Here is an 11,722-nt window from a genome sequence, read left to right as displayed (position 1 = left end):
TTAGACTAAAAGAAGCAACTTTAGGGGTTGCCATGTTTTATAAGATGAATTAACCATTGGTAAAATTTTGTGATTTTCTCAAATTTCGCAAATTTGTTTTTTCATTGTTTATTTATTTATAATTTAGAAATTGATAATATGGCAACCACTAGATCTTCTGCTGAGGTGTGGCTTGTTGGTAAACCTACACAAACTCTGTCGACTGCCAGACTTCCTTCAAGAGGGGATGTTCTTCGGAGGTTGCTCTTCCATCATATAGAAGAGAAACAAGAAGTGAAAAAAAGTATTCGGGCAACAATTGAAGCAGTTCTTGTTATATGGGAGAGAGGAAAAATTCCAACTCAAAGAATTGACACTGCGGAAAGAAAGTTAAAAAAACTTTATGACGAATATCTGCTGCTGAAAAAACACCGAGGATCAAAATTGGACAGCTGTCAAATGAAAGAAGGAATTTTCCACGCTGACCTTGAAGAACTTTTTGATATTTCAACCAAGAATGCATCAGAAGTTATGAAAAACGATGAAGATAAAGCATTTTTACGTCAGCAGCAAGAAGATCCATTAAGTTGTAGTATGGCAGGAATTGATCGGAATTTAACAGCTAGGGAGGCACGGAAACGAGTCCGAGAAACTAAAATGGAATTGAGGCGTCAAAGAAGTCAAGCGGAACTGATGGAAAAAACAGAACTCATTTCTTCTTCATCAGTAGTTGACATTGTGAATGAAAGTAGCTCTAGTTCCTCGGATGATGATGAATATCAGACTCCTTCCGCTTCCAGCACACTGAGCACAAGTGGTTCAACGAAAAAGAAGATGAAAGTTCTAACAAATAATGTTGTATCATCTCTTGATCGTGTTAATATTTCTGATCGCCGTGCACTCTTCGTGGTTGGAACAGTGTCTCAGGCTCTTGGTCACTCGGTAAAAGATTTATCATTGTCGTACAGCACAATCCGCAGAAAAAGGCGATCTGTTCGTGAAGCGGTGACTACAGCTGACAAGGTTGATTTCTCTCCTGATAATCCACTTCTTCTGCATTGGGATGGAAAGCTCTTACCTGATATCACTGGTGGTCAAAAAAAAGTGGATAGAATTGCCATCCTTGTGACTGGTGGTGGGGTGGAAAAATTGCTGGGCGTTCCAAAGATTGATCGAGGTACAGGTGAGCAACAGGCTGATGCTTGCATGAAGGCTCTTAAAGACTGGAAATTGAAAGAATTTGTTTGGGGACTGGTTTTTGACACTACTTCATCTAACACTGGGTTGAACAATGGTGCCTGCACAATAATGGAGCAGAATCTTGACCGTAATCTTATATGGATAGCATGCAGGCACCATATGTTTGAAGTCATGCTTTCCACCATTTTCACGACTGCATTTGGAACCAGTGGAGGACCTGAAGTTGGAATTTTTAACCGTTTCCAGAAACAGTGGCCAGCAATCAACAAGGAGGTGTTCACTATAGGGAATAAAGAATTTTACAACTGCGATTTTTTTCTCAAACTCCGTGAAGAAATGGTAGTATATTATAGTGAAGCAATTAAAGGTCAACAACCCAGGGATGATTACTTAGAACTCTTGAATTTGTGCCTTATTTTCCTTGGAGGATCAACTACAACATCGGAGTTCAAAGTGAAGTTTCGGGCTCCAGGTGCAACACACAATGCACGTTGGATGGCAAAAGCTATATATTGTATAAAGATATATTTGTTTCAGGATGAATTTGTTATTACTGCAAAGGAAAAGAAAGGAATAACAGATATAAGTCTTTTTGTGGCATTTGTATACGGACAGTTTTGGAATGAAGCTCCGTTAGCTGAACGAGCACCATTCAATGATGCCAAGCTTCTCCAACGGATTCAAGAATATCCAAATCGTACAATTGCAATTAATGCAGCAAAAGTTTTGCATCGCCACCTCTGGTATTTTTCTGAACATCTAATAGGATTGGCTTTCTTCGATTCCCGTGTCGACAACAACACCAAGAGAGACATGGCAAACAACCTGAAACAACAGCCAAGGCAGAAATCTCTCAAAAGACTTGATGCTGCCACATTCGATTGTCACAGCCCATTGTCTTCCTTCGTCACACAACGCACCGCAGAACTTTTCGATCTAATTTTGAAAAATGGAAAAGAAAAAGCTGAATCATTTTTAATGAAAGAATCTTCAGAGTGGGATATGGATTCAACATATCTTGAAATGAAGCACAAGGTTCGTCAAATGAAAGTCGTCAACGATTGCGCGGAACGAGGCATAGCACTTATAACATCCTTTAACTCAAGCGTTACGAAAGATGAAAACCAAAAGCAGTTTCTTCTTAGATTGGTTGATCTTCACCGGAAGGAATTTCCAGTTGCATCAAAGTCTACCCTGATGAAGATGACTGTTGAATGATGAAGATGATTGATTTATTATTGCCTAGTAATAGTATTTAGTATTTATTATCAATAAGAAATTGATAATAAATAATTCAGTAATATAATATAAAAAATGTAAAAATAAAAAATATTTTTTTTACTTTTTGTAACCTTATACCAAAATGTGACATAACATGGCAACCCCTAAATATCATCCGATTTGATTCAAATTTTGCCCAATAACTACTATTGTCATATAGAACAAGGGCAAGCTTGAGGACAACTAAAGTTTTGAACCTACAAATTTTGCATCACCCTAATATATATATATATATATATATATATATATATATATATATATATATATATATATATATATATATATATATATATATATATATACATACAAAGACACACACACACACACACACAATGCTTTCAAAAATAATAAGCGCAGTAAAAATTTAGTACATTTTCTTTTTAAAACATTGTAAAAACCCATCTATATTTCCGTAAGACTTTTTTTTTTTTTTTTGAACGACAGGAAAATTATTTCTTTAACATGTCAATAACAAGTTCATATGTAACGTTAAGTTCCTGTTTCTTAATAATTTACGCTTTTTAAAGGAATACAAAAAACATACCGGAAAAGATTGTTAAAAAAAAATAGGTACACTAACTTTTTTATTGATTTCCGTTCTTCTTTTTTGTCAACCCGACTGTTATTCATAGTTATTTTATTAATTTATAAAAAAAACAACCACTAAGGGCAAAAATAGTCTTATAATTCATTAAGTAAGAGCCAATTCGAGGATAAATTATTGTGAACTTACCGAGGCATTTGACAAAAACCGTGAAAATGTAATTCGTCAAATACAGTTAGAAATATTTTATTAAGGAGAAAAATTGGTGTCTATGAGCTGTTAGTAAACCTATTTTCTATATGTTTCACTGTTATTTTTAATATATAGAAATTTTATTTTTTGATATCTAACATCTAATACAAGCAGTGCAACTTATACAAAATAACACATTTTTTAGCAAGATTTAAAAATGCATTTAATTTTTAAATTGAAAACTAATTAATTATTTTTAATCTATTTCAATATATAGAAACTTTCAACTACAATAAAATTTGAAAAATTTACATAAATGTAATAAAAAGTTGTTTAATATATTTTTTATTGATACAGCTATTATATTCAAGGTCAAAAACGTTCATATAAAAAATAAAAAAGACATTAATACAATTGTTACTATACAAGGTTTCAATTTTTAATACTGTTGTAAATTCGAATGTGTGTGCAAATTTCAATTCCAGCAACCTGTTGTTGATTCCTTAAAGATTACCAAACGTTAAAACACAATGAAGAAATTATTGAATAAAAATGATATACCATAATATAAAACAAAAATAAATTTTAACAAATAACTCTGTCAGAAATATTTGTTAATCATTTTTTATTTCTAAATTGCTAATAAAAATTATGATATTTTATTAGTTCTACATTTCAATGTATTAAACAAAAATTAAATACGCAAAAGATAACTTTACCTGTTAACTGAAAGGTTTTAAAATTTTTACACACATCAATAGTTGTCTCGAATAAAAGAAAAAAAAGTCTCGCTTTTTTATTTAATCATAATAAACACGTTAAAAGTATCAATATTTGAATTTAAATTTGGTGCCCCATGTCTAACTGCCACATGTCTAAAGTAGCAAGCTTTATACGAATATAAACAAGCAATATATAAACTTAGTTGTAACTAACATAAAAAATTGCAAGTAAAAAAAAAAAAAAAAAAATAGTTTTACATCTAATTCAAACTTACAGTGTGATAAAGAATGACGTGTCTGACATAGAAAGTTATAAAAGCATATACAAATTTAAGTATATAATTTTAACAATCCATATATAAACTTAGCTGTAACTAGCCTAAATAAATACTCATTAAAATAAAAATGCAAGGAAACATTTTACAACTGATAAGATTTATAGAGTGATATTGCCTGGCCACGTGCCTAAAATAGTCAATTATAAAAACATTTAAACAAGCCATATGTAAACTTAGCAGCAACTAACCTGAATAAATAAACCCATTAAAAGAAATGCAAGTAAATATTTTTAATTTTACAACTAATTCAAAATTACAGTGTGATATTGCATGCCACGTGTCTAAAATTGCAAACTATAAAATCATCTAAACAATAAAAATATCCATCAAAAGAAATGTTAACATTTTAAATTTTACAACTGATTTGAATTTATATCGGAAGTTTATTTTATAAATAATTTGCGAGTTACTCAAAGTAATATTACCCTATGCAAATAATTCTGAAAAAAATTTCATATTTGAAATTTCCAAGTTAATGCATGCAGTTTGTTTTACATCTTTGATAATGTCTTCTATATGACCAGTTTGGCGTTCAATTGTTATTTCTTCATCATGAAATGACAGAGTACTCTAATATAGTCATAATAACAGTAATATATATATATATATATATATATATATATATATATATATATATATATATATATATATATATATATATATATATATATATATATATATATATATATATATATATATATATATATATATATATATATATATATATATATATACACATATATAAATTGGTAAAAACACTTATTTTTTCTTCAACAACTAGTTTCACCATTATTAGGTTGTTCAGGAAGCTTCTTGATCAATCTAATGATGGTGATACAAGTAGTTGAAGAAAAAAATTATAAAAGTGTTTTTAATGCTCTAATCCTAAGGTAGATTTATTGGCCTTGCCAGCTGGATTACCAGATTTGAATAGAGTCGAATCCATTTGAACTTGGATAGAAAAAGCATTAGTCAAGATGCAAATACAATCCACAAATAGCCTTAAGCAAGAATTAGATACCATTTGGAAAGAAGTTTCAAAATAATTTTGCAACAATCTTGCAAAATCAATGCAAAAAAAAAAAATGTGCTGCGTGCAAAAAGCTAGGGGGGATGTTTTAAATACTAGTTTAGAAGTTGTTTTTTTTTGTTGTAGCTTTAATTGTTTATATAGTTTTTATAGGTATTTTTTGTTATCATGTTTAGTAACGTTTTGATATAAAATTTTATGTTTTTACAAGCCATCCAATATGTAAGATTTGTTTATAAAAGATTTTTCTCGCAAATAAAAACAATAAATTTGTTCAATACCTTTTCCAGTTTTTTTTTATGGTTGTTTAAATATGCTTCAAGCAGCAAAACTTTACTGCCTTTATTTTTTTTGCATGCACTATATTTCTATAAACATTTTTTTTTCTCATCTTTACTTCCTACAAGGATGCAAGCAACCACTATTAGAGTTTGAAGGTACTGGAAGAAAAAAGATGAAGTTTATAAACCAAGATAACAATTGACAGACGACTTGCAAATTATGAACCAGGAAAACAAGATGAAGGAAGTGAATTTCAAAGAACTGATGATATATATATATATATATACATATATATATATATATATACATATATATATATATATATATATATATATATATATATATATATATATATATATATATATATATATATATATATTCACATATATATATATATATATATATATATATATATATATATATATATATATATATATATATATATATATATATATATATATATATATATATATATATATATATATATATATATATATATATATATATATATATATATATATATATATGAGTGTGTTTGTGTGGTGTGTGTGGGTGTGAAGGGGCAATGTCTTGAAAATTGAAACTTTTGTTATATAGAATAATATTTAAAAATTCTTATTGTTCACTGTTGATGCTATAAACTTGATTTAGTTGTTAGTAAACCATTGAATATTTAAAATGTTTAAAGTATGCTAGCTATTTTAATAAGTTTATTTTTCCTGATCAAGCAAAATTAATTGATGTGTTAAACTAGATGGGTTTAGAATCATAGAGATCTATATGTTTTTTCACTTAATGGAAAAAGTCACTTACAATGAAGGTAAGTATTTCAATGTTGATACATGATCCTAACCCTTATGTTTTTAAATCTTGTCACAAAGTTTAGTTTTATTGTAAGTTTAGTTGTATTAAAACAAATAATACTCCATCAATATTATTCCCTACTAAGTTTGATATATCACAACACGTGATATATCAAACTTAGTAGATGAATTTATTGTAATGAAATTGAAAGACAAAGTCCAGAACCAAAAAAAAGGTATTGATATTATATAAAGTCTACATATAAATTTAACCAAAAAATCCGAACTGTGGATAAACCTTTTCATAGATTTATATTCTTACTTTACAAGCTGCGAACATAATTTTGCGTCACAGTAAGAATAGAGGCATTAACTTTCTGGTTAAATTCACTTTGGCGGTGCTCTCTCACAAGACCGTTAGGACTTCTTGGAGCACCTACATAACTTATAGTAAAAAAAAAACCTTAGTTGTTTGTGATTTCTTTCATGGAGTGAAAAACATTTATAGCACAATTAATAAAAAATAAATTTTATTTTTTATTCTAGAAAACACAAACCCTAAGTTTGTCTTTTTTCTACCATAATTAAGATCATTACATTTTTGGATTTAAAGACAAATATCATGAACTGAAGAGTGTTTTTGATTTATATTCAACAAAAAATAGAAAAGTCAATGCATTATTTTCAATAAGTTTATTTTAGATGGGTAACTAAAATCAACAAGTAATAATTAAACAGACTCTTTGGCCCAATTAGCTGTAAGAGATTGCTTTAATCCTCTCTCACACCCCTAATTCCCCTCCACCGTACTTTTTTACTTTCCTCTACTGGCTAGAGAGGTTTGTATTAAAAAATAGGCATTACCCATAAAAAAATCCTGCATCCACCCCTGGGATATGATAGCTTACTGGCAAATAAAAAATTTTGAGTTCTGCGATTTTTAGGTGCTCAGGTTGTTGCTAGAATGGAAACTACTAGCCGCTTTATTCTCAGACATACTGATCCTACTTTGACATATATGACATACATATCTGGATCCTACTTTGGTAGTTTTTGTCTATACAGATATAGAATATAGGGAATATGGTAATATGGCTGATTAACTTTTTTGTTTTTAAAGATGTCCAAGTGAACTTCTTTTTTTTAAGTACTAGATAACGGATCAAGATGTATTAGAAAGCCTCAACGTCAGTAAAGATAAGGCTCCTTGTTTGGTCCCATTAATAACAGACAAGTTGTAGCTAGTGTCTGACATAGGTGTGGAAAGACAAAAACTCAATGAACTTCACCGAAGTGTTTGAAATTCAATGCTTTTTAATGTTTTAAATACAAATGTTAATCTATTTTGTTTCAAAAAATAACTGGATTAGAGTGGATTATTAATTGACTGGGATTGTATTTACCCTATTTCAATATTAATTTTACTTGTCAAATAAAGTTTTTTATAGTTTTATCAATTTTTAATTTTTTTTAAGTTATTGAGAAAAGATCTTTTGGTTTTGATTGACTGATTACAAAAAATATTCCTTCATTTTCCTTCAAATTTCTCTCTTTTAAATATTTCCCAGAAAAGCCCCCTGTAACTGTTTTTATGTCAAAAATATAATACCACGTACCACATACAAAGTAATGAGTACTTAAAATATAATACTCACAAATTAAATCTAAAAAAAAGTATTCTTTCATAAATATAAAAAAATATAACAAAATGTATTGAGATTACAGGCATTTTAAGGTTTAAAAATTGTTTCCAAAAATAAAATTTTTTTCTTATTTTTTCAAAAAGTTTTTACAAACATAGATGAAAAATAAAAATTCAAAGATATTTATGCTAAGACTTCCTACAAATTATTTCAAAAATAGTTCAAAGCGCTCAAAGAACTGCATTTTTTTTACCTTCCGATTGAACTTTTAGGTTTTTCGAAAATAAAACAAACACCTTAGTGGCCATGTAGTTGGTTTTACTTTCTTTATATTTTCAACTAAGAGAAATATTTAATGATAGCAATCGTAGGGTTGCCAGATGTCCCGGTTTTACAAAGGAGAACTAAGTAAAAAAAATATTTTTACATATTTGGCGCAGAATTCTCCTTCGCAAAATCGGGACATCTGGCAACCCTAAGCAATCGTGAAAATTTTAAACCTCAAAGCTTTCTTTTTTTTGTTGACTCTCAAAAAATTTTGAGAAAAAAATTCTTAAAGGCTTCAAATATGTTTCTAAAAACCTTTGTAAATCAACCTTCCGTATTTCTTTTATTTTTAAGTTTTTCAACTACCAAATTTTCAGTCGCCTAAATTAAATGTTAAGAGTTATATAACTTAAACTATTATTATTCTTTTAAAGATTTGAAGCATCATTATAACTGAAGATATTAAATTGTAAAAGCCACATGCAGTTACAATCGTAAAGAATATGTTAAAAAATTAGTTATAAATGAATCTTTTACTATTCCCTTAATTTGTCATTTTTAATATTTGGCAGACAGCATAATTAACATAATTAGCATAATTTTTGGACTAAAAAGATAATAAAAGGAGTAAGAAGAAAAAAAGAAAAAAACTAAGAAATGTTTTGATAAGATTTTATTATTTTAAAAAAAGTCGATTCGATCAGAAGGTAAAGCAGGCAAAGCATTAAATGCTAGTGTGTTATATGCTAGGATCAATATTACAAAACAATCTTTATTTCTAACCTACAACTTTAAAGACGAAAGATAAGCCATACAAAATACAGAATACATGTAAAATATATGTACAGATTTATGATCTTAGTTTATTTGATATAAAAAGACGCATAATTACATAAAGACAGACTTTTTAATTAGACAAGATTAAAACTAATAGCGGTGAAGTAACGTATTTCATTAATTGTTTGAAAATAAATACACTATAAATGTCGTTTTATGATGCAACATAAATAATCATTGAAATAAATCCAATGCTCTTTTTTCGACAAATCGAGTTTTACTAGGCTGAAAATTTTTTTAAAGCCTGTGAACACGGAAAGTTTTTGTTTTTATTCGTGACTGAAATAATTGTTTTATAATTTTGAAGGCCGATTTTATAAGAACTGTTTTTTTTTAGTTTTGAGATAAAGACATTTTGTTAATACCAAGTAAAAATTAATAAACGGAGGAGGTCTTAATAAGCTTTGGGTTGGTGGGAAAAATTTCCAAAAATTATTTATCAAACTTGCCCCCCTCCTCCCCTTCTATTAAGCTCTCGAGGGTAGACAAATAGAACGGTTTATTGACTCATAAGTTATTGTTTTGATAAGTGCAGTATGGGAGGATGTTTTATTAAAAAATTCAAAATCTTCCCAGTAGTAATATTTTATTTTTGACATTTTATTATATTTATTAGAATACTAATTCATAACTTCAATTAAACTTACAATTACATATTATGTAAAAAGCTTTTTAAACAAAAACATTAAAATCGACCAACGCATTACATACATTTTTTCTTAATGAATATCTATAGAGTACGTACGCAGTAAAACTACTGGTTTAGGACCCCTTTTTTCTCCTTTTTTGACCTCTGTATGCTTTCAATAAACCCCTTCCCCTTTACGTACTTACAAAATTTTTCTTAGGGGGCATCTTTAAAATACGTACGCAAACCACTGATTCAGGAGCTTCTTTTCCACCGTGTACACACCTTTATGCTTTCAACAAATCCCTTCCCCTATATGTATTATTTATTACAAAATCAACCCTTCTTTCTCTAACGCATAAATTTTCTAAAACATTTACAACAAAAAAAAACTTAAGTAATTTGACATATCTACGTTACATAACATAATAGTAATTTTTTAAACTCGTAAAAATTGATGCTTTACTTAGAAATAAAAAAAATTTTTTAGGAGAGATAGTCAAACTGCGTACTTAGTCGCTGTCTTTAACATCCCTATCCCCCTTCTTCATGAAAGCATTCATACGTTTTTGTTTAACACCCTCCCTCCCCCATATCTGTACGTACTTTATGAAGACTCCTTAAATAAAAATATATATTTTAGCATTGGACGTACGTATTGGTTCAGTTCTTGGACGGCATTTGTTCACTAAAGAGCTGTATGCAATCCACCGTAATCAAAAAACATACATGATGTTCCACAAAATTTTAGAGAAATGGTTGGCAATAACCAATGAGGAATTTTATAAAACAGCTGCGAGCTTTGTTGATCCTGCTATGAGAAGGAATTTACAAGGCGATTTTACTCAAGTTTTTACTTTTGGAAAAAAAGAGTGGTTAGGTAAAAGCAAGCATAATATCTTTTCCTTTTGTTGGTTTTTGAATAGTTTTATTTTTTTATTTTTTTTAATTTTATTCAGGAAATGCACAAGGTTTATTCTTTCGCAAGATCGGTAATGATGTTTGGACACTGACGTTAGTGTGGCGTTTTTAAAAAGTTTCTTTTTATACCGATATAGGTTGTTTACTTTTTTTGAAAACTTGCGTGAATATTATTTGTTTGTTGTATTTTTTGCTCAGACATTTGTTAAAATAAAACTGTTCGGCACAAGTTTCAGAAATTTAAGATTTAAGTTACTCTCAGAGTTTCACCCCGAAAAAAGTTTATCAAATTAGTATAGAGAGACATCTGAAAACTCCATTTTTTCTGTAGAAAGTTCAGGAAGATATCAAATATATCAAGATATCAAATCTTGGAAAATTAACATTGAAAATCTACCAAAAAGTCAATTATATCATATTAAAAATAGGAAAATATGTTGTCAGAAAGGCGAAGTTTATCAAAAAATAACAGTTTACATGAATTAATTTTTCAATTTCTGGAATTTAGTATATATTAAAAAACACCAGATTGCTCTAATTTGGAGAAAAAACGCTAGATCTACTTGAATTTAATTTAGGAACATAGTGGCTTGAAAAGTAGAACATGTGGATAGAATAGTCAAACATAGTAATTAAGTATGCAATTGGTTCCAATTGCAGCATAATATAATAATAAATACTAAACAAAACTTTTTAAAAATACATTCAATATTATATATATTATTACTTTTTTTATTTTTTAATAGTTATTTTCAATGGTTTTACAGTTTTAACTTTTTTACCAAAGTCTATGCTTTCCGCTTGATTAATGTTCGATAGCTTTTTGAGCTGAAGATTTTAGCAATTCTCATGCTTGTTTCCTCATATTTGTTGCTGTTCTGCGAGACTTCAAAATGTTGAGAATATTTTTTTATCTTGAATTGATATGCTCATTAAACTGTCCACGGAGCGGCAACTTGCATCGACAAACGTTTTAGAAAACTCTTTATGTCATACATAAGCATGTTTATCTCTATGAGCCTACATTTTAGTATGAAAATTCAAATTATAAAAAT

The 11,722-nt window shown here is 28.6% G+C and overlaps 1 protein-coding gene across 1 annotated transcript in view; it reads left to right on the top strand.

Moving 5' to 3' along the window:
* LOC136080705 (uncharacterized) overlaps nucleotides 1-10,840 on the top strand; it is a 200,251-nt gene extending 189,411 nt beyond the window's left edge. The window contains exons 14-15 of the mRNA XM_065797695.1: nucleotides 10,390-10,626; nucleotides 10,706-10,840. Coding sequence (XP_065653767.1) covers nucleotides 10,390-10,626; nucleotides 10,706-10,779 — 311 coding nt within the window. The 3' untranslated portion in view covers nucleotides 10,780-10,840. The remainder of the gene's footprint in view (nucleotides 1-10,389; nucleotides 10,627-10,705) is intronic.
* Nucleotides 10,841-11,722: the final 882 nt, after the last annotated feature.

Source organism: Hydra vulgaris, chromosome 05, assembly GCF_038396675.1.
Source record: "Hydra vulgaris chromosome 05, alternate assembly HydraT2T_AEP".
Classification (NCBI taxonomy): domain Eukaryota; kingdom Metazoa; phylum Cnidaria; class Hydrozoa; order Anthoathecata; family Hydridae; genus Hydra; species Hydra vulgaris.
The sequence above is the reverse complement of the archived record's forward strand: the minus strand, read 5'-3'. Positions and strand labels throughout refer to the sequence as shown.